The sequence below is a fragment of the Dipteris shenzhenensis genome, chromosome 5 (genome assembly GCF_047967505.1).
Source record: "Dipteris shenzhenensis isolate YYH24624 ecotype China chromosome 5, Dip_SZ_1.0, whole genome shotgun sequence".
Classification (NCBI taxonomy): Eukaryota; Viridiplantae; Streptophyta; class Polypodiopsida; order Gleicheniales; family Dipteridaceae; genus Dipteris; species Dipteris shenzhenensis.
In genome coordinates this window covers 25,027,056-25,051,872 of record NC_141600.1, presented here as the reverse complement: position 1 = coordinate 25,051,872, position 24,817 = coordinate 25,027,056, and the positions used below count along the sequence as shown (strand labels likewise).

Sequence of the window (24,817 nt, the reverse complement as noted above, 5' to 3'; positions counted from 1 at the left end):
CACACTGAGCTAAAAACGGTGTTCAATGCTTAATCGAAAATGCAAAGCCTATCCGATGGGCACAATAAATTGCACGCACCTCAACCTAGGTTGTATTGAGTTGCATGCAATGTGTTGCACCCATCCGATAAGTACTTGTTGGAATAACAAACTTAGGAGCGTGTTTTTTTACGGATGTGAATCACACTGAGCCAAAAATGGTGTTCAATGCTTAATCAATAATACAAAGCCTATCCGATGGGCACAATACTTTGCACACACCTCAACCTAGGTGGTATTTACTTGCATGCAGTGACGCGCCCATCCCATAAGTTCTTGTTCGCATAACACACCTGGGAGTGAGTTTTTTAGAGTTGTGCATAACACTAGGAGGAAAACTAAGAATAAAATGTGATCGAGCATGCAAAGCATATATGATGGGCACAATACTTTCCATGCACCTCAACCTAGGTGGTATTGAGTTACATGCAATGTGGAGCACCAATACGATAAGTACTTGTTGGAATAACACACTTAGGACAATCTTTTTTTACGCTTGTGTGTGATGCTAAGGCAAAAATAGAGTTTAATGCTTGGTCAACCATGCAAATTATATCTGATGGACATAACACTTTGCACGGGAATCTATTTAGGTGGTATTGACCTACATGCAAAGTGGCACGCCCATCCCATAAGAACTTGTTTGGATTACACATCTAGGAGCACGTTTTTTGATGGTGGTGCATAACACTAGGAGGAAAACGATGTATAATGAGTGATAGACCATGCAAATCATATCATATGGACACAATACATTTGCACACATATCAACCTAGATGGTATTGACTTGGGTGCAAAGTGACGCATCCATCCGATAGTCCTTGTAAGGATAACACACCTAGGAGCATGTTTCTGATGGCTGTGCATCACAGTGAGGCAAAAACGGTGTTTAATAAGGAAAAAGCAGAGTTTAATGCTTGGTCGACCATGCATATGATATCTGATGGCCTCAATACTTTGCATAGGTATCTACTCATATGATATTGATGTGCATGCAAAGTGGCATGCCCATCCCATAAGTACTTGTTTGGATAACATAGCTCGAAGCGCTTTTATTTGACGATTGTGAATAACACTAGGAGGAAAATGTTGTATAATGCGTGATTGAGCATGCAAATCGTATCCGATGGATAGAATACTTTGCACACATCTTAACCTAGATGGTATTGATTTGCATGCAAAGTGGTGTGCCCATCTGATGAGTACTTGTTTGGATAACACACTTAGGAGTGTGTTTTTTACGAATATGCATCACATTGAGGCAAAAACGGTGTTTAATGCTTGATTAACAATGCAAAGCCTATTTTATGGGCACAATAATTTGCATGAACCTCAACCTAGGTGATATTTACATGCTTGTAAAGTGGAGCACCCATCCGATAAGTACTTGTTGGAATAACACACCTAGGACCATGTTTTTATATGGTTGTGCATGACAGTAAGGCTTAAACGAAGTTTAATTCTTAATCTACCATTCAAAGCATATGAGATGGGCATAGGACTTTTCACGCACCTCAACCTAGATGGTGTGGGCTTGCATGCAAAGTTGCATGCCCATACGATAAGTTCTTATTCGAATAACACACCTAGGACTATGTTTTTCTATGATGGTGCATAACACTAGGGGGGAAACGGTGTATAATGCATGACTCGACCATGCAGATCATATTAGATGGACACAAATACTTTGCACGTGTCTCAACCTTGGTGGTATTTACATGCTTACAAAGTGGCATGTCCATCCGATAAGTACTTATTGGAATAACACATGTATGAGCATGTTTTTATATGGTTGTGCATGACACTAAGGAAAAAACAATGTTTAATACTTGATCGACTATACAAAGCATATCCGATGGACACAATACTTTGCATGCATATAAACCTAGATGGTATTGAATTGGGTGCAAAGTGGCATGCCCATCTAATAAGTACTTATTCAGATAACACACTTAGGAGCGTGTTTTTGACGGATGTGCATCACCGTGAGACAAGAACACTGTCTAATGCAAGAATCAAACATGCAAAGCATATCAAATGGGAAAAATACTTTGCACGAAACTCAAACGAGGTGGTGTTTACTTGCATGCAAAGTGGCTCACCGATCCCATAAGGACTTGTCTAGATAACACACCTCGGAGCGCGTTTTTTGATGGTTGTGCATAACACTAGGTGAAAAACAATATATAATGCGTGATCAAGCATGAAAAGCATATCTGATGGGCACAATACTTTGCATGCACCTCAATCTATGTGGTATTGAGTTGCATGAAATGTGGCGCACCAATCCAATACGTACTTGTTGGAATAACACACCTAGGACAGTGTTTTTTGATGCTTGTGCATGACACTATGACAAAAGCGGAGTTTAATGCTTAGTCGACCATGCAAATCATATTATATGGACACAATACTTTACACGCATCCCAAACTAGATAGTATTGACTTGGGTGCAAAGTGACGCATCCATCCAATAGTACTTGTAAGGATAATACACCTAGGAGTGTGTTTTTGATGGATTTGCAGCACAGTGAGGCAAAAACGGTGTTTAATGTGGGAATCAACCATGAAAAGCATATCAAATGGGAACAATACTTTTCATGTGCCTCAACCTAGGTATTATTTACTTTCATGCAAAGTGGCACAGCCATCCCATTAGTACTTGTTCAGATAACACACCTAGGAGCATGTTTTTTTACGGTTGTGCATAACACTAGGGAAAAAACAATATATAATGCATGATCGAGCATGCAAAGCATATCTGATGGGCACAATAATTTGCACGCACCTGAACCTAGATGGTATTGAGTTGCATGCAATGTGGCACACCAATTCGATAAGTACTTATTAGAATAACACACCTAGGACAATATTTTTTGACGCTTGTGCATGACACTAAGGCAAAAGCGGAGTTTAATGCTTGGTCAACCATGGATATCATATCTGATGGCCTCAATACTTTGCGCAGGTCTCTATTCAGGTGATATTGATGTGCATGCAAAGTGGCATGCCCATCCCATAAGTACTTGTTTGGATAACACACCTCGGGGCGCTTTAATTGATGATTGTGAATAACACTAGGAGGAAAATGTTGTATAATGCGTGATTGAGCATGCAAATAATATCCGATGGACACAATACTTTGCTCGCATTTCAACCTAGATGGTATTGACTTGAATGAAAAGTGGTGTGCCCATCCGATAAGTACTTGTTTGGATAACACATCTGGGAGCGCGTTTTTTGACAGTTGTGCATAACATTAGGGGAAAAACAGTATATAATCATGATTGCTCGAGCATGCAAAGCCTATTAGATGGGCATAATACTTTGCACATTTGCATATATTAGACCTTTTCCACTATAACTTTTTGCACACACATAGAGAAGATGCATTTCATCTTAACTTAATATTTTCTCTTGGATCACTTTAGGAGGAAGTTTAGTGAGTATCATGAATCTTCTCTTGAAATGATTTGGCCAGGTTAGATTTCCACTCCACTATTATATTATCGCACTAACTAGGCGAATCTTTGACTCATTGTTGGGGGCACATTCAAAATTTATTCTCCTCAACCACAAAGGAAGCTTTCTGCACAGCTGATCCTTTTCAAGCTTTTCATCAATAAAAGTTCTAACAAAAAACCCCACAAATTTTTTCCTATCTCTAGGTAAATGACCAACACACAAAGGATAGATTGATCCACAATCCATGTATGGGCTATAGGGGTATTGAAAAACTATGTAAAGCCTAGTACTAATGTTCACCCTCACATTGAGAATTTAGAAATAATACCAAATATAGAATAAGACCTAATCTCACCCTCTATATGGAATATCTACAGGAGGCAGTGATACATATTTGGCATGATTGTGCTATACTCCAATAAAGATAGATGTTGAATTTTCTTCTCTACTAAAGGGGCGAAAGTGTGATACTCTTAATTTTCTCAAGAGTGATCAAATTTTTTAAACATCGTTTTGCCTTAGTGTCATGCACAACCATATAAAAACATGGTCCTAGGTGTGTTATTTTAGCATGTACTTATCGGATGGGTGCTCCACTTTGCAAGCATGTAAGTAACACCTAGGTTGAGGCACGTGCAAAGTATTGTGCCCATTAGATAGGCTTTGTAGTGTTAATCAAGCAGTAAACACCATTTTTGCATCAATATCATGCACAACCATATAAAAACATGGTCCTAGGTGTGTTATTCCAACAAGTAATTATCGAATGGGTGCACCACTTTGTAAGTGTGTAAATACCACCTAGGTTGAGATATGTGCAAAGTATTGTGACCATCGAAAATGATTTGCATGTTCGATCACGCATTATACACCATTTCCCCCCTACTATTATGCACCACCATAAAAAAACATAGTCCTAGGTGTGTTATTTGAACAAGAACTTATCGTATGGCTGCGCAACTTTGCACCCAAGTCCATACCATCTAGCTTGAGGTACGTACAAAGTATTGTGTGCATCGCATATGCTTTAAATGGTCGATCAAGAATTGAACATCATTTTTGCCTTGGTGTCATGCACAACCATATAAAAACATGGTCTCTATGCCAACATGGACTTAGGTAGCACAGAATGTGTGTGTAGAGTAGCGGCAAATCTCTGCTTGTACTTGCATAAGGCTAGGAATAATCTTTCTTAGGAATGCAACATGCAAGTTCTACATGCGATTCCTACATGCATGTTCTAAATCCAAGTTCTATTTGCAAGTCCTATATGCAATTCCTACATGCAAGTTTTACATGCATGTTTTACATGTAACTCCTACATGGAAGTTGTACATACAAGTCCTACATGCAACATGCAACTTGTGACTCCTACATGCAACTTCTAGATGCAAGTTCTACATGTAGAGAGAGAATGTCTTACAATTCGTACATGCAGAGAGAGAAGCTCTCCAACTTGTTTAAATACCCCATCATCGAATGAAGCCCACACTCTTTGGGGCATTGTGTTGAGTTCTACTTATGTATTCTAAGCAATTGGCTCTAAGTGTCCATGCTTCCTTGCACTCCACATTCAAAGGCATGTCCTAACCTTGCAACTCCTCCTCCCCTCTCCTCCAACCTTGAAATCCCTCTCCTCCTCCCTCCTCCTCCCTTCTCCTCCCTCTCCTCCTCCCTTCTCCTCTCTCTCCTCCCTTCTCCTCCCTCCCCTCCTCCCTTCTCCTCTGTCTCCCCCCCCCCCATGCTCTTACACCTTCTCCCTTTCCTCCCTCTCATCCTCCCTCTCCTCTGTCTCCTTTCCCCCAATGCTCTTACACCTTCTGTCAAGATATCGAGCTCCACTCATGATATGCCAAGGTGACTGCCCATGAATAATAGCTGGATGACAGCTATCTTTATGTACTCTAGTTAGTGGCTCATTTAGTATGCCACCTTAGTTAGTTGAGTTTGGTTTGAGACCCACATATAGGGTTCACATACTCTTTTGTACTTAGAGTTCTTTTGGATTTCACAACTAAGAAGAGGAAAACTGTTTTCAGCCTCCACCTTTGTGTATATTCCCCCATTGTGTATGTGAGAAAGCTACAAGTGAGATTCCTTCCTTCTCTCCCACTCTCTTCACATGGTATCAGAGCTCGGTTCGTGAGAAGGAGCTTAAGAAAGCAAACCAAGTTCACGGTGTCCTAATAAGAGGATCAGTGTTGCTTTCCTTTTTTTTCGAGTTTGGGAGCAAATCTCTGTAGGTAGCATAGCCGAAAAGTGCAAGAGTGCACTGTCTTAGATTGGGATGCCCTTCGCGGTGTGGTGAGAGGGTAGTATATGCTACGGGTGAAATTACTTTTTTGATTCGAGGCCATTTTGGGGCACATTTTGGTGGCGGCTGTTTTCCGCAGGCACTCAGGAAAGTGCCTTGTTTTTGCTATGCGACCACTATTCTACAGGTCAGCAAAAAGTTATCACAAAAATTACATCGTATGCCTATCCGCAGAGATATTGGGAGTGACAGAATCATTCTTATTACTTGTTGATGCATAATCATCACTAGGAAGTGACTGTGTGGTCAAATACCACTCTCGTCAGTTTTGCAGATTTGCCATTGTGAGGCAAAAGTTGTGTTTTTTTGCAGTGACAATATTTTGCAATGTTTTGTAATGGCGTCTGATGCTCTTTCACAAATTGTCACTGAAAATCTTGACAAGAACAAAATTCTTCCAAGCATGGAAGTTTAGAATGATGAATTTCCTTAAGGGAAAAGGCTATTGGGAGTTCATTATTGGAGCTGAACAAGAACCAGTTATTCCTAATGTTCCCAATCAACAAGAGTTGCAGGCATGTAAAGGCTGGCATGAGAGAGCCAGAAAAGATATGTACTAGCTGTCTATCAGTATTTCAGATTCTATGATTGTGCATATTTAGGATGCAAGAATGCCGAAGGAGGCATGGGATACTTTGACAAAAATGTATAGCACAAATACACAAGCCAGGAAAATGCAGCTCAAGCAGAAGTTGCATAATGTGCAGAGAGAAAATATGAGCATCAATGACTACCACATGAAGGTGAAGAAGATTGCAAATGCACTTGCTTCTATTGGGTCACCAATGGAAGATGATGATTTAGCTTCTATGACCTTGAATGGTCTAGGAAAGGATTACGTACAATTCTGGACATCCATTGCTGTCCATGAGAATTTTCTTGATTTTGAGGAGTTGATTGCTCTTCTAATTTCTGAAGAGAAGAGAAATGGTGGTGTATCTTTTTCAGGAGGAACTTCAAAAGAAGATGTCTTCTACTCAAATGCTGGAAGAGGTAGAGGCAGAGGCAGAGGCAGAGGCAGAGGTCGAGTAGGCCCATTTTAAGGCCGTGGGAAAAATCAGAATATGCAGCAAAGTCAAGAAAACCAGTCCTATGGAGGAGGACGTGCTAACTTTAGAGGCAGGGGAAGCTAAAGAGGTCATGGTGGATGGCAGAGAGGGCAAAATGCAAGCAGCAATGTTGAATGTTACTACTGTGGTAAAATGGGTCATATGGTTAAAGACTGCTATAAAAAGTAGAATGACATCATGACTGGAAAATTGTAGCAAGGCAATTATGCATCCTCTAGTAGACAGGGTGATGACAGAAATGAGCATCTATTTATGGTGCAGCACAAGACCAATTATGTGACAAGTGCAGAAGAAAGCAATGATGTGTGGTATGTTGACTAAGGTGCGTCAAACCACATGATAGGTCATGTAGAATGGATACAAGATACAAGGAAAATGGAAAGACCAGGATTTGTTGAGACTAGTGATGATTCTGCACATCCTATTGTGCAGATTGGTAAAATTCCATTGTCTATGCAGGATGGAAAAAAGAAATACCTGTCTGATGTATTTCATGTCCCAAATATCACCAAGAACCCGGTTTCTGTTGGTCAAATGATTGAGCAAGGCTTGCAGGTTAGATTAAATCCTCATGGATGCTTTGTTGAGGATATGAAAAATAAAGGTTGCTCGATAGCAAAAGGGAAGAAGAAGGGCAGGATGTTTACGTTGGATGTGGACATGCCTGAATTGAGTACAGCAATGTTTGCACATGGGACCGATGTCATTGCAGATATTGATATTTAGCATAAACGCATTGGTCATGTTAATGTATTGCGACTTAAAAAATGCAGGCCCAAAATATTGTTGCATGATTGCCTAAGTTCAAGGTTGCAGAAATGCATAAGGTATGTGAAGCCTCTCAATTTGGAAAATAGGCAAGGAAACCATTTCCTACACATGTTCAAGAGAGTAAGAGGCCATTGGAATTAATCCACTCTGATGTGTGGACTACTAAAGCTGCATCTATTGGAGGCTGTCATTATTTTGTCACTTTTATTGATGACTACAGTAGAAAAGTTTGGATGTATTTTATGAAAAAGAAAAGTGAAGTGTTTGGGCATTTCAAAGCTTTTAAAGCTATGGTTGAAAAAGAAGCAGGCCTACAAATAAAATGCCTAAGGTCAGATGGAGGGGGAGAGTACCTCTCAAATGAGTTTGCAAGTTTCTTGCAGGAGCATGGCATAAAGTAGCAACATTCATGCAGTCATACCCCACAGCAAAATGGACTTGTAGAAAGGAAAAACACGCATATTGGAGAGGTATCTCGTGCCATGCTCAATGAAAAAGACCTGCCAGATTATTATTGGGCTGAAGCAGTTGCTACAGCAATCTACATAATGAACAGGACTCCCACTACAGCAATACATGGCATGACCCCACAGGAGAGGTATACTGGTAGGAAACCACATATTTCTCATTTGAAAGTTTTTGGTTGCATTGCCTATGTTCATGTGCCGGATGAGTTGAGATCCAAGTTGGATCCAAAAGCTGAGAAGTGCATCTTTATTAGTTATTCTCTGCAGCAAAAAGGGTATAGATGCTATAACCCTTCTACTCATAAGTTTACAGTGAGAAGAGATGTTGTTTTTGATGAGGTGAGCAACTAGTATAAACCAGTAAATGTGATTGATGATGTAGATGCACAAAATGGTAATGCTGCACAGAATTCATAGCAGCAATCACAAAATATTAGTGAACCTGAGGTGTCCTCTAGCAATGCTTCACATACTTCACCATGGACAGGCAGATTGAGATCAGGAGGATCTCCTCAAAGCAATGCAGATAGTGGTATGCAAGTATAACAAAAAGGAAAAGAGAAAGTAGATCAGCCCATGGTTGATGTGAATGCAGGTCACTCTTATGTGGATGGTGAATCCAGTGGCTCAGAACAGAGCCTTGATGATGAGTTGGATATTCCTTCTATTGTTACACCTGGAGTAAGGAAGACAAGGGATGTTTTGAGAGCACCTAGTAGTGAGCCTATTTTGCGTAGGTCTACCAGAGCTAGGTATCCTGTGGATAGGTTGAAATATGATGGATTTACAGCCATTCACTATGCCTATATGGTCAAAGTGATACATGAACCAGAACCCAGTTCTTTTGAGCAAGCCATGGTAAAAGAAAAATGGGAGAAAGCCATGGATAAAGAAATGGATGCCTTGGAAGCAAATGCTACATGGGAATTGGTGCCTTTGCCTAAAGACAAGAATGCAATTGGGTCTGATAAGATAGGATAGTATCTTGTCACTATTGGCTTTTAGATTTCCAAGGCAGATTTCTCACTTTATGTGAGAAAAACAAAGAAAGGCATTATGCTGCTTGTCATTTATGTTGATGATTTGATCATCACAGGTGATAGTGATGAAGATATCCTTCATGTGAAAATGCTATTGAAGCAGAAGTTTGAGATGAAGGATTTGGGAGCATTGCGTTACTTCTTGGGCATTGAGGTGATTAGATCCATAAGTGGGATATGGCTCTTGCAGAGGTAGTATGGATTGGACATGCTATCCAAATATGGGATGATAGGTTGTAAGCGTATTTCAATTCCTTTGGAGCAGAATGTGAAGTTGAGGCAGATGCAGGTGAGCTTTTGGAAGACCCTACTATGTACAGACGCATAGTAGGAAGTTTGATTTATATGACTATACTAGGCCAGATTTGAGCTATGCTGTTGGGTTGGTAAGTCACTTTATACAGGCTCCAAGGAAACCGCACTTGGATGCCGGCTAGATGCATACTGAGGTATGTGAAGTCCACATTGTAGTATGGACTATTTTATGAGACTGGGGTTCAAATACAAGTGCATGGATACACTGATGCTAATTGGGTTGGTAGTATTTCTGATAGACGATCTACCAGTGGATATGTGTTCTCTTTTGGGAGTGTTGTAGTCACTTGGAGCAGCAAGAAATAGCCTACAGTTGCCTTGTCGAGTACAGAGGCTGAGTACAGGGGTGCAGCAATGGCTGCATGTGAGGCAGCTTGGTTGCATAAGCTACTTTATGATATGGATCAGTCTACAGATGGGCCAGTTGTCATTTATTGTGACAAAATGAGCAGTATACACTTGGCAAATAACCCAATCTATCATGCTAGAACAAAGCACATTGAGTTGCATTATCCCTATGTGCGGGAGAAGGTTCTAGTAGGTTTTAGTGATCTAGTTTATGTCAGCATAGAGGATCAGGTAGCTGACATATTCACGAAGGCATTAGGTGTAGAGAAGCTGCGCAAGTTCAGAGACCTGCTTGGTGTGCAGGAATTGGGATTGAGCTCGAGGGGGAGTGTTGAGATATCGAGCTCCACTCGTGATATGCCAAGGTGACCGCTGTGCATTTATGTCACCGACTTGTTAGCTGTAGATGCGGTTGGTACACCGCCCAAGAATAATAGCTAGATGACAGCTATCTTTATGTACTCTAGTTAGTGGCTCAGTTAGTATGCCACCTTAGTTAGCTGAGTTTGGTTTGAGACCCACATATAGGGTTCACCTATTATTTTGTATTTAGAGTTCTTTTGGCTTTCACAACTAAGAAGAGGAAAACTATTTTCAGCCTCCACGTTTGTGTATATTCCCCCATTGTGTATGTGAGAAAGCTGCAAGTGAGACTCCTTCCTTCTCTCCCACTCTCTTCACACCTTCTTCCTCTCCCATTCCTATGATCCCCCTAAACCCTTAGTCCCACAACCCTTGACCTCCATGATCCACGAGGGAGATGAGTTCTCCGCCATGTACTCTACCCTGAACCTTGGATCCTCCTTCTGAACCCTGAACCTCTTGTAAACCATAGACCCTCTTCTAAACCCTAAAACCCTTCTGAACCTTGAACCTCCCTCTAACCCTTAAACTCCTCCTAAACCTTTCAACCCCCAATGGAGGCAAAAGCCTTCATTTCCTGAATCATGATGTTGCCCGTTAATCCTTTCACACATGCATGCACTATGTTTGCTTACCAAACTTAAGCCTACGTCTCTCACCAGAATACAACCCAAGGTTTGGTTTAGTAAAATAACAATATATTGCAAAATATATTACTGTTAATTTTTGCTCAACCATGCCATCGGGCTGGCCAACAGCTAATGTTTGTTCAATCATGCTAGTTCAGGACAATCACATCACTGGCGATTGAGCTGAACTAGCCTATGGTTGCATGATGTTCCAATCACTGGGCTGGTTTAGGACAACCACATTAGTCCAAGCCTAGTTTAAGAAAAGAAATAAGTAAACTATCCCAAAGCTCAATCACAAACAACCACCAGACTGGTTTAGGCTCCACTGACCTGCATTGTATCTATCATGTGTATGATGTGCTCCTCAAACCCCTTGTGTCCCGTTCGCTTCTTACAGATGTCCTTTCTATTTGGAGAAACTCTCATATTTTCATGCCAAAACGTCATCACTGTAGCAATGACTTTTGCACTTAGGCTCTCTCTCCTTTTCTTGCGTTTTGTTGAAGCCCACAAACTTCTCCGATCGGGATGCTCGTGCATTGCTTCTGCTCTACATTAAACCACTAGAGGCACGTTGGTCCTTCTAATTGACAACATCTTCGACATTGTGCGCCCAAGCCATTTCTCCTTTGTTTCAGGGGACACCAACATAGCTAATGTCACCCTCTTTGTAGCTAGACGTTGATCTAATTTGTGCACCCCTTTCACTTTCTGTAGGCCATTTCTCACATTAGAGAGCATCGCCTCTTGGGCGTGCATCTGTCGAGGTGTTGGTAAGGTTATTACTCTACGATTTTTAGGGTGTAGGCTAAAGCTTTTGAAGACTCGAGACTGGTAATCACAGGAATGGTTTGATGTTACTGCCTCGAATGCTCCTACCAATCATGACACCACAACTCGTGTTCTTCGCTCCGATGGCAATGATCGAATGAGTGCATCTGCAATTGCTTCTTGCTGCTGCTCTGCAAGGAGTCCTCTTTGTTCTCGTTGTTTCTCCCTTCACGAATGTTGCAAAAGTGTCTTTCGTTGCTGATTCAATACTGTGCCAGCACTTTCCTCGACCTGCACTGTGTTCCTTGTGCCTTGACCTGGCTTTTCACTTGCCATTGATGCCATGGCCATGATCAGTCTAGAATACTCCCAAAGAAGCTAGGTAGTGAGGCAAGCAAAGAATAGAAGGCAACTTACCCGAAAGAAGAAAATGGCAAACTAAAGTGTGCACAAGGTCACGTCGAGGTGTGCGGGTTGCAGGGCATTTGCAACGCGTTTGCAAGGTGGAGGTAGGTTGGAGGTACTTAAATCTTCCAAGATTTGATCGGCAAGAGATGTGAAAATTTGAAATTCACAAGAATAGCAACTTTTCAACCATCAATTTTTCCCCCTCTGACGATACATGTCAGTAGAATTGGATATCCCAAACAAGTGCAATGTGGCCTAAAATGCTTCAAAACATAAATAGGCCAAAGGGCACGCTATCAGGTTTGATGCTATGTATTATTAAATGCTATGACCTTTGGCATGCTTATGAGCCATATAGCAAGCAAGTCCATGGAAAAAGAAACAATTCAAATTTTTAAATACTGTTGGATTTATTAAAATATCTTTGCACATGCACAAATTGCACTTCTCCAACTTCTTCCATTTTAGGGTGAATATAGATACCAATACCAACAACTAGCAATGTTTTAAGACCACCATGCACTAGTCCCTATAGTTTGGATTCCAAATTTTCAATCCATTTTGGTTTTCAACAAATCAAAATAAAGTTATGGAGCATGCTGTCAAATGGGTATGCATCACAACGTTGGAGGCCCATTAACCCATGCATAATGATCTCATTTAGGTGTATCCTTGCGTTGAGGAGAAGCTCATGTAATGTACTTTAGAATGATTACTTGGTTGCATGTATGTATAGAACAAAATTTTGATGTTTTTGAATAAATTGCTATATCCTATAGTCTTCAAGATGCATGCTTCACATGCAACATAGCACTTATAATGCTTTAACAGTCTTGTTCCAAATCCTTATTCCATAATTTTTTGCTCTCATGTTCAAGTTTGGAATGTGTACTATAACTTGAAGACAAAGTTTGCCAAATTCCGCTGAGCAATGCATAAGTTATGGGTCATGCAAGATACCCATGTACAGAAAAGTCCCTGAGCCTAACCAAAAATGGCTACACCCAAGCAAACAATGACCCTTAGCCATTGGTAAATTAATGTGCTAGTAAGCCATTGATGTAGTACAAAACTTAAAATAAAATTATGTTAAGGTTCCAATGTAACATTAAGCTAAGGTTTTTTCAAAGGATTTATATTTCCAACACTATGTGCTTGAAATACTCATTTTTAACCATTTAATTTATGCCTTTTCAAATTAGAAAATTTGGTTACATGACGCCTTTTTCAATGAATGCATCTATCTACACTCCACTAGTGGTTGGGATTGAAACAAAATAGAATAAAGAATATGCTTTTGTATTCTACTAGTGGGGAGTGAAATGTAAAGTCAGTGATGGAAAAATAATAAAACAACGCATAAAAAATAACATAAGGTGGCTTTCTTTTTGAAAAATTGAGGGGGACTCGTCTGGTCCAATCGAGGGGGACTGAAGCATAGAGGCAAGCTGCCAATTTTGAGAATGATGACGGTACATATTCATGGCTGACAGATTCTCTTGATGGATTCTGAACATGGTTGACGGATTCACTGCTGACAAGGTTTGAGCACAATCTGGATTCACAGCTACCAGATTATGGATTACTTTGCCTTGTGAGCCAGAAGGCCTTGAGTGGCACAAGGCCAGAAAGTCGTGAGTGGAGTAGCGGGATGGCACAATGCAGCAAGGCCTTGAGTGGCATAGTGGGATGGCTCCAGAAGGCCTTGAGTGCAATGCAGTGAGGCCTTGAGCATGTCAGCAATGACTCAAGTCAGAAGGGTGGAGAGGAGTGCCTGCGTGTCAGTGATGGCACGATGCAGCAAGCTTCGTTGGAGGTGATGGACTGTAGAGGCAATGTTAGCGAGATTGAGGGAGGCGATGGAGAGCTCAAGCACAATTCTGCAAAGAGTGAAGAGGAGAATTTTTGAGTCATCTCTTCATTGCTCATTAATGCCCTTCACCACGGCTTTTCACTGCTTCAAGTTCTCTTCATCCATGTGGCACTCTAGACAACCCAAAGAGCCTCACCATTTTCTCTACTCTTCATCACTACTCTTTACTCAGAGCATCTCCCTCTTCTCTACTCTTCACTGCTCATCTCGTCCATGTGGCACTCCAACCTTCCACCAACCTACCACATGGCAATCGTAGAGCCTCACATTAAACAGTTGACCATGAGGTTAATTTTTTCCATCTTTAACATAATCTTTCCCTCACCATCTATCTAGCATTGACACTAGCAAGTGTCCCAAAATAGACCCAAGGGACTATTTGCACTAAAAGACAAGAAGAATATGTTAAGGGAAAAGATGGTCTCTAGCCTTTAATCTTGGCTAAAATGTTGCACTATGATGTCATACTTTATGTCTTAGCCAAGATGGTGAGATAATTGCCTTCTTCAATATAGTCTTTAAAGGCTAAGTCTTTCCTTCATTCCATCCACTTGAATGCCAAGAATAGCAAGAGTCCTTAAGTAGATCCAAAAGCCTATTTGCACTAAAAGCCAAGGAGAGTATATTAATCTTGTTTTCGAAAATGGATTATGAGGGAGTAGTACCATGACATTTCTAAATGTCTTAAGGACATGTAATAATGCTTGTACCCACCTTGAAAAGGTAGTTTCAAGACTAAATAACATTAAAGAAAAGAATGTCTTGATTGTGAAAGTGGGCATGAAGCCTATAAGTTGGAAAAGCAACTTGAAACTCTAAAGAGTACGTTTTGAAAGATTTTAAAAAGAAGACCCAATCGTGATTTTATTATCAAAGAGTGACTACGTGAAATATAGAGAAAGGACACTCCTAGCAAGAATCGAAAGTTGATATATTTTTTGGTGGCTATGATTGCAAAATACCCATTTAGATATTACCTACTCTTAATTTTTAAGAATAAACCTACAAATTACATAGTTAGACTCGAATCTGATGTAGAAAAATTGATTCAGACAAATTTGTTTTTTGCTAGTAGTGGAAAGGAACACTAGGGATGAACGAGAACATTCTCAGAGAGGAGAAGTGATTCCTTAGGTAGTTGGAATTCTATAGAAATGAAATGAGAGCCCAACCAAAATCTTGGGGTTAAACATTGGAATTTCCCATTTTCAATGTATGGGGGGACATAATGGAATTCTATGGAAATGAAATCAAAGAGAGCAAGACCCAAAATGTTTGGTCTCTTGCTCTTGCGCTCTAAGGAAGAGATCCTCAACAAGAGCTTGAAGGTGATTGTGTGAGCTCCCATGGCTAGTGCCAGCCTTCCTCGCTGCATCCCTCATTACTGCTACCCTTGCCCTCATTTCCTCTATAGCCTCCCCTTCCATCAGCTCTCGTACCGCTCTCTCTACCTCCCTTCTGTTCGTCTTGTTTTCCTCGTCCCTCCCCAGCTCGAGTCCTATCTTCCATTCATTGACTATCATCCAACAGTTAGTCATCTGGTCAAACATATGTGGCCATCCCAACATGGGTACCCCCCCGCTTATGCTCTCCAATGTTGAGTTCCAGCCACAGTGCGAGAAGAAGCCCGACACCGCTGGATGTGCCAGCACCGCAGCTTGTGGTGCCCAGTTGATCATCTTTCCTCGAGGTCCTATTTGGTCCACAAATCCTTCCGGTAACGCTTCCAAAACATTAGTCCGATCCCCGAGGCCCAGGACTGAGCCTGCTCTAATTACCCAAAGAAAACGCTGCTCGCTCGCTATGAGGCCGAAAGCGATCTCTTGGACTTGTTCAACCGACAGGTTAGTCACGCTTCCAAAGGAAATGTATAGAACTGATGAGTTGCGTTGCATATGTAACCAGTGTGCGCACTCTTCTTCTTTCCACAGACTCGTCCCAGCTTTAGTGTCACGAGAAATTCCTTCCTCGTCGAGGAAAGACGATGGTAACAAAGGACCTATCGCATGGAAGTTTGGGAGCGCTTTGCAGACTTCAGACTCCAGCCCGTCAAAAGTGTTTCCAATCACAGAAAAGGGCTCGTCGATATTGCGAATCTGTTCCTCAATCCAAATTTTCAGCCATTGTAGTCCAGGAATTCCGAAGGTAGTTTCAAAGGGGAGGTAAGCAGGATGTATAGGTGAGACTCCCGGTATACAGGTGACAAGGTCCATCGGCAGTTTGGGTCCGAAAGGCTTGACTGCACGTTAAATAGAGAGGGCAATTCGTTAAACATGCTCAGGTAACAATTTACTCATCGCTCACTCTTTCCGAATTAGTGGACAACACTTTTGAGTGCAAGCGGGGAAATAAAAGGTCGAGGAATACCGGTGCCTTCGAAAGGATTGAAGCCGTTTGAGGTGATCTCGTTGGCATGATGGTAAATCGTAAATACTGTAGCAGACTGTGGCCAAAACAGGACTCTTGGGATCTCGAGTTTGTTGGTGACTTCTCGCAGCCTTGATGTAAAGCAATCACCGATGACGCAAGTAATGGGAGGGGAATCAACTCGGAGTCTTTGGAGCACGTCCTCAATGACTCCGCCCATGCTTTCGAGAGCCGGTCCGAGGTAACCGGCCATAAGATCGCGGTTGCAGTCAGGGGGTAAGCCATCAGGGATGCCAACGAAACGGATATGGGGAAGGAGATGAGAGTGAGGGATGACAGAGAGGTGGTAGTCGATGAGGATGACCGTAACATGGACATGAAGAGCGACGAGTTTGTGAGCGAGCTGGATGATGGGGTTGATGTGGCCTTGAGCGGGGTAGGGAAAGAGAACAGCGTGAGGTTTGGGGAGGGAGGCCATGGAACTTTGGAAGGGAGGAGGAGGCGGCGGAAGAGGAGAGACGATAAGTCGTGAGGGTGTCTATTCTTGGCATTCTTTATAGCCCAAAAAATTTGTATTATTGTCGTCTCTTGCCATCGTAAGTAACGTCACATTTTATTTTTATTTTTGGCTTGCCCTCTTTAGCAACTATTTAATTTTGGGAAAGTAGAAATTAGACATTTCTTGAATTTTTTGGAAGTGCATTTTTCCTATTGGCTCTTCTTCATTGGACTTCAATGCAAACTTTAAAGTGGTTGACCTTCTCTCTCTCTCTCTCTCTCTCTCCCCTTTATCTCCTCCAATCTTTCTCCACACCATTTCCAGTGGATTCCTTTTTGTTTACTTTTTTGATCTTGGACAGGCCTTATGAATGATTGAATATCATTCACCCTTTTTTTTTTTAAATAATATTTTGTCAAGTGATATTATGGAGATTGACTCCTAAGAGTTTTTCCTCCTTAGGTAGCCTTAGTCAATGTTGTGGCTTTGAGATGGGAAAAATAAAATCATTGTTATTATTTATTCTCTATTAGGTGTTAATTTGTGGTTGGTGCACTTGTAGAGTATTGATGTTTTGGGCTCCCCTTGTATGACTTTTGGGCCATTCTCATTGACTCCTCTTTGCACACTCTTCATCTCCTTCCCTTGGGCCTCCCATTTTATGTGCTCTCTTGGGCATTTCACCCATACAGAGAGAGGCATAATGAATGATACATATATCATTCACCTTGTTTTGGCCTGCCTTGAAGAAGGGATGCCTTAGTAACTAAGTCAACTCAAAGAAAACAAAAATTAGACAATTTTTACAAAATTCTTTTGCCTTAATTTATCACCTTGTGATTCGGCATCGTTCATGTGTGCCCTTCGCTCTATGAAAGTTTCAACGTTGTCATCAATGTTCACCAAAAATATTTTTGGGTACCGATATAAAAGCCTTCAACTTAAAAAATTAAAAGGTTTTTTTCAAGATTTTGCAGGTTTTTTCACCAAAGTATAACTAAAATGGCCTCGAAATTACAAATTCAAAAACCTTCTCTCCCAAAATTTCAAGGTTTTTTCCTAAATTTAACAATTCCCATGACATTAAATCTCGATTTTTGATGAACACTGGCCGCCATGCCTTGTTGTGGCACGACTCCTGGAAGCATTCCAATTCCATAGCCCATTTTCAATCCTCCTCGCTTTGCTTCTCCGCTTCATTTTAGGTACCTCCTCCACTCCTCGTTTGCTCTCCCTCTTTCCACCTTTTTCCACACCTCTCGCCTCACTCGTGCGCAACCTCCAAGAGTTTGCCATCTTTCAGCACACTGAAACGATCCACCAGTTCTATCCTTGCATTCACTTCTTGTGGACAACGTACAAAGTTCTGCACCATTCGAGGATCCATTCCAGTAGCTCCCGCCCATAACAGCCTCTTACAATTCACCTCCACTTTTGTAGGTTGCTCGTCTGCATTGCTATTCCTTATCAATCCAGGTTGAAGGCAGCTCAGAACTTTCAACCTTGTGGCTCCAGACTATGTCTTTGAGCTCTCTCGCTTTAATCATATCCAAGGACAAGTACAAGCACACGATCAACGCAGTTGATAGTTAAGTCTTGAATGAAATGGCTACTCAATGTGTTGATTGCACATCACTTTCCCCCGTCTTCCACTTGTGGACTGACCTGATTCTAGATAGAGAGGTCCATGGAGCAGATGGAGGAGGAGGGAAAGGAAGGAGGGGAGACCCTCATCAAGACCTCTCTCTCTCTCTCTCTCTCTCTCTCATTTGGGGGCGTGCCCGATATCATAAGACAATTCTTGAAATTGTCCTATTCTATACATGCTACCATGTTTTACTATACAATCTTCTAATCTGCCCCACTGCCTTTGTATTCTAGTAAGCTTTCTAAGATATTGGTTAGTAATTATGTGATGGGCAAAAGCACTTTGACGAATCGATCAATGGGTGTACTAGATGCCTTTCAGGGAGGTGGTGAAATGGGAACTATCCTAGTTGACGAATCGGTCGATGCAAATATGGGGCGGTGGGTAAAATTGGTTGCGGAGGATGGACACTTGGGCACCTTTTGCTACAAAGCGACGTATGCGAGATTTCAAGTAAGGAAATGCTCTGACAAGCATGTAGATGGGTGAGAAGGATGATGAGAAGCTCATTGAAAAGGATCTTCCAGACCCATAATTTCCAAAATTGTGGATCCGTTTAGCGGCGGCGGCAAGAGCTAGTCCATTGTCTTGCAATATGGATTCAGTTTTCTTTGCATAAGGCTTCATCTATGTTTATGCTTTCCTGGTTATAAATGAGAAATCGCTTCTCATAAAGGAGCTAGTGTTGTTGGCATTTCCATTGGGCAAGCCCATTGAATTATAGTGGGCTGAGAAGAATTTCTTGCCAGCTTGCTCAAAAACCAAGAGTACCAATACATTATGGCCAATGGCGAACTAAAATCGCCCATGGTTGAGCTGAATGAATTCACAAAACCCATTTGCAACACAATCGAGGACCTTTATCAACTACACTAGGCAAACCCAAACCATCACAAGACCTGTGGGGACATTCACATACTGCCAAGAGAAGGAATGCCATTGATGTACCCAAAGGAAATCCCTGGCAAGCCGATCAAACCTAGATAAACAAGTCTTGTAAAAAAGACCGTATTAGATAATTTGGGAAAATCCCAATTCCGAGAATGGTAGTTTTGGAAGAAATTGTAGCCTTCCTCCATGAAAAAAACAAGAGATTCATTGATTAGATTTCCATTCATGAAGTATGAAATATAAACTACATTCTCAAATAATAAATAGAATATCAGTGCCTAAACTACATTATCATCAAAAAAATAATAAACTTCCAAAACCATTTGAGTGAGATTCATTTTGTAAGCCATAGTGGTGTTTAAACACACCTTCAAATAGCTCTCTAGAATTTCCATTGATATTGCGACTCGCTTTGTTGTGAGCATTCTCATTTGAAAATCTCCAAAACACCGTTTAAAAAATGCAAGAGTGTAATTGATAACAATGAAAATTGCAATGACAACATACGGGCTCTTTAACTTGACCAAGCGTTTTTAGAGGAGTCTAATGAATGCAAGATATGTATTTGATGGTAAGATCAAGTGGCAATGACAAGCATTTGATGTAAACTTAGGTGGCAATGACAATCATTTCTCGTGCACTTTCAATGTTTAGACTGATTAGCATTATTCCAAAAGGACAACTTTACAAGTCATGTTGATTACTCATTGCAAAGGAAAAAATTACACTTTAGGGTGAAAACATAACATCTTGTTGATGCACCATTGAAAGGCTTGAAATAAAACATGATTCCAAAGAAACTCTCAATTTTTAGCCCCGACGGGGAGAGTGGCACCAGTGCTAGCTCTCCACAATCCATTGGAAAGAATGGCATGAGTGAAACTCCTTCAAAATCCATAATGAATTTAGTTATGAACATGTTTGCATATTATTCAGACACAACAATTACGCACCAATTTACATAGCTGGCAAGAAAGTAGTATTTCCCATAAGTAATGAATGCATAAAGAAATACAATGTTGCTATTCAAAACTCATTATCATCTGTGGATTCAATACAAATGTGACCATATTCTACAATAACTATTTTCATCATGGACCAAGGTCAACGTCAGGGGAAAACACATCACAAATGTCAGGAGAAAATACGTCACAAATGTTTGGCTTTACAGTGGTATTTATGTTGCTATTAATAAACCCCGCCACATTGCCATATTGAACATCACCAACAATATGCACCACATCCTTCACAGGGATAGTAGGGTCCTCTTGGATGGAGTACTTCTTTAGCCTTGGATGAACTCTACATAATTCTTTTTAGTCTCTATAGGAGTACTTGTCACCTCCATAATGGAGAATAGTAGTCCCTATCTTGATGAAGTCATGGACAAACAAGCCCAAGCTTGTAATGGTTGCCTCATGCACCTCGAAAGCCAGACTTTTAATCCATAACACTTCATTTGATAGGGATATGTAACTTTGGTGGTCCAAATGGATCTTGTTTTCGTATGTATCTACTCAAGCATGATTTGAACGTATATCTCTCTAATCACATAGAAGACAATTCCAATTACATGAACAACAGTTATACTCACTTGAGGTAAAATAAAGAAACACTTTGACATCTGTACCTTCATGGAAAATACACATTCTGTAGTCGGTTTATGTAGGCCTTAGCAATGAGTTTCTTGATATAGTAACATTTGTACCCTAGGTCTATATTCAATCGAGAAACTTGCATAGCATTCATGCTAGAGACTTGTGGACCATTTCTTAAAAGTCTTATTTGGGATGCAGGTCAATGTTTGCTTGGGTGTAGCCAATTGCGAAACTATTTTTAGGGCCATTTTGGGGCCACGACACGATGCGCTTCTGGGCAAATATTTGAATTTTGTGTGGACCCACACTCTCGTCGAAAACTTTCCCGATGTCATGAAGGTGCACTAGTGGAATAATGAGATGCAATCTATTTGTTCAGAACATCGCATAGCTCAACACATGGCATCTCTACACTGCTTCGTGCAATGCAGTCTCTGGCATATGCCACCTAATCACTTATCATCGCACAGATTTTGCCATAGCTTTGCCACTTATCACTAGGCACACACCCATGCAAATCATTAAAATTGAATGTTGGCTTGGAGAGACCACCGCACTGGTTCTGGTCGTAATAATTAGACGCAATCTATCATTTTGAACACCTCCGCAACACAGTTGACCACCTGTCATCGTGTAGCCTTTTGCCGCTTCTTTGCCCATAGCCCATGCGACTCATAGGTTGGCTTGGAGAGACCACCGCACTGGTTTTTAGCATAATAATGAGATGCAATCTATCATTCTGAGCATCGCCTCATTGCAGTCTCTGGCCTGACCACCTTTCATCGCCCCGAATTCAAGGTTATCTTGGAGAGACCAATGCACTCATTCTTGGAGTTATAGCTCTATTATCTATTTTTACGTATTACAAGAGGAGGTTTATGACGACCAGCACGCTAGCAAACAGAATGAGATCTATGAAAGCCACCGCACTGGTTCTTGGAGTTACATATTTGTGTACCAAGGAAAATGTATTCCGTTGTGCAACCAAGCAAAATGCAATGGACGATATGGCCCTTGAGGGGTCCCCTTTAGGGGCAAGGGCCATATCGGCATGCCATTTATGTCTAGTGGCATCCTGGATATTGTATAATGCACATCGATATGGCCCTTGCTCCTAGAGGGGACCCCTCAAGGGCCATATCATTAATTGCATTTTTTGATTAAGTTTAATTGTATTTTTCTAGATGTATCTCCATGCAACCACAACCGTGGGGTCATTGGAGTTATTTTAGCGCAATTTTGGCCATAAATGAAGGAAATTGTAGTTCCTCATTTAAAGGCCAAAAGATTAGTGGCCATAACCATTCAAATACAAATATAAAAGTTAACAACAGTGCATACTGAGAGCCTCAAATTGAACAAAAAGAGATTACATAAATGCCTTAGAGACCAAAACATTACATCCAGTGAGCCAAAAGATCCTTGAGAGCCCAAAAGATTACATCCAGCCATTGTTGAGAGCCTCGTCTAAACAAGAGGGAATTCGCACAACTCAATTTTTTGCCAGTCTAGCTTGTTACATTAAAAATTTTTAGGGAGCCAAAGGAGGATACGATGGAGAGGCCAAAGACCATACACATTGCTAGGACTCAAATTAGGGCCCCCCTAGCAAGTCGAGAGTACTCTGCTTTGAAAATATTGAGGCCTTCCTCGCGACATGTAGGGGGAACCCATACAACACAGCCATAAAGAGGCCCTCTGTGAGCATGTTATCTAAGGTGATGACATTCAGATGTGTGGGGAATCACCTATGGGAACAAAGGTTCTCCACTAGTGCTAGCATTTCTACTTCTAGGTGAGGGCAACACAATCACCTTATATGAGAAGGTAGATATTATTGGCATCACAGAGCATCGAGGGGCAGTGGTACTAGGCATGCTGAAGATGAGTGGGTGAGCAACAGATGAGCATGGGAGCAAATGAAGTGACGAGAGTTGAAGGAGGGAGCATGGAGCAAAGTAGAGCAAGGGCAGAAAAGATCTAGAGGAGGGGTGTGGAGCAAAGTACAAGAGCATGGGTAGATTAGAGCAACATGGTAAAATGCCAAATGCCACGGATCTTATATATATTATAAAGTTTGAGCCACCGTGGTGGCTAGAGCCTGGGGTTCCATCCATATTAATTGCAGGACACCATAGTGGAATCCCCCAAACGGGATGGTAATCATGGTGGTTGGTAATTAACTACCAGCCTATTGGACTCTCAGCCACGACAGATGTGTTTGATGAGAGCACCAGCACTGGCCAGTAATTCTCATTACCGTGTCTAATCACTCATTACCATGCACTCTAGTTCTCTACTGCGCATGCGAGCCCAGTGACTGAATTTTTACTATAGGCGTAGTGATCATGCATGCTAAAGCATGGTGGTGGGTGGGTGGTGGCACGGTGGAATCGTAGCCATGATAGACATGGCTGATGACAATCACCACCATCAGGCAGTAATTCCCACAATAGTAACTCATGAAGTCTAATCACTCTAATCCCTCATTACCATAATTTACTGCACTCATAGTAATCATGCATGCAAGCCCAATGGTGGTAACTAGAAGCTGAGTAATTGCGGGCCAGTGCGGTGGCTCGTAATTATCTACCAACCGTCTTAGCTGCCACCACAGACATGGCTGGGAATCTTAGATGCCACCACCTCTAATCATTAATTACCATGCAAGTCAGTACTACCGCCTTGAATTATTCAAAATTCAAGCCAACCACCACCGTGGCTCTCACCTTGATAGTAGTTGGGCTACAACCACTGCAGTGGCTCTCACCTTAACAGTCTAGTTGGGCTACAAACTGCTATTCCATTCCCTTAACTGTTTGCTCTTCTATCCCTCTCAAACATTTCATTCTCCCTTGCAATCTCAAGCCTCCACTATTCCATTTCCTTCACTGCTTCATCTTCTATCCCTCTCGACCATTTCTTTCTCCCTTGGAATCGGAGTGCAAACTCAAGCTTTCACTATTCCATTTCCTTCATTGTTTCATCTCCCATCCCTCTCGACCATTTCTATCCCTCTCGCACTCTTCCTATAACTTCTATCCCCTCTTGTAATGGGCCCTGCACAATCTGGGAGCTCCTCACACAATCTTTCCTCCCTCTCAGCTGCACATTGCGAGAGCCCCTCCTCCCCTGATCTTGAAATCGTGACATATGGGAGCTCCTCTCTTGCTCTTTAAAAGCCGAATTTGGATGCTCTCCAAAACTTCACCAGGTTGGTGCAGGAGGTGAATGTGAAGGAGGGCTAGTATGTCAAGGTCAGAAGATTACCATCATGAAAGCATGATTGAAAATGCTCTAGGAATTTTTGGAGGTAGTTTGCAAGCATACTTTTTCGAGAAGCAGTGGAAGAGAAGATATTCTATCATCAACTGTGTGATGAGAATAACACCATGCTGGAGGTGGTCTGGTGCTCTATGCAAGAGGCTTACCCATGTACCAGCGAGAGTGTCTACCCATGAGAACACTGTGTGAGAGTAGCCTATAGTAGAGTGATGACAACTGTGTCAAGAGTGGCCAAGAGGTTGTACAAGGCTGATGTGTATGCGTGCATGAACTAATGCCAACAATAGTCAATAAATGTGACTGTACATGGATGGCATGTATGTGTGCAAGAAGAATGCAATAATCCTAAACTTGAGAAGGAGAACTCTGCCAAGTGTCATGCTGAGGTGCTGGAGTGCCAAATGCCAAAACACTGAGTTGGTGCCAGTGTGTGAATGTGTATCTGATGATAGAACTGCATGGATTGACACCGGTTGGAACTAATCGAGTAATGTGGCAATGGCTGACTTGGTTTGGTGGAGTTGAATCTCCTCTATAGTGATGCTAGTCTATAGCTAGACTACACGTCGAATCACAAAATGCAGTGAATGAATTTTATCTTGATTCATTTTAAGTACTGGGTACGCTACAAAGGATCAAGAGGTGGTTTTCAT

At 41.5% G+C, this 24,817-nt stretch overlaps 1 protein-coding gene across 1 annotated transcript; it reads right to left on the bottom strand.

Moving 5' to 3' along the window:
• Positions 1-14,987: 14,987 nt before the first annotated feature.
• Positions 14,988-16,742, bottom strand: LOC147901783 (UDP-glycosyltransferase 85A7-like). Its single transcript, XM_087374906.1, has 2 exons — positions 16,244-16,742; positions 14,988-16,115 (listed from the first exon to the last, which is right to left on the bottom strand). Exons 1-2 carry the CDS (start codon positions 16,719-16,721, stop codon positions 15,127-15,129), a joined length of 1,467 nt encoding a protein of 488 aa, XP_087231032.1. The 5' UTR covers positions 16,722-16,742; the 3' UTR covers positions 14,988-15,126.
• Positions 16,743-24,817: the final 8,075 nt, after the last annotated feature.

Excerpts from the sequence above, each read along its gene's own strand:
- LOC147901783 (XM_087374906.1), bottom strand. The coding sequence starts at position 16,721 with ATGGCCTCCCTCCCCAAACCTCACGCTGTTCTCTTTCCCTACCCCGCT. Across the intron at positions 16,116-16,243 it reads CAATCCTTTCGAAGGCACCG|TCAAGCCTTTCGGACCCAAA; the intron begins GTATTCCTCGAC and ends TTTAACGTGCAG.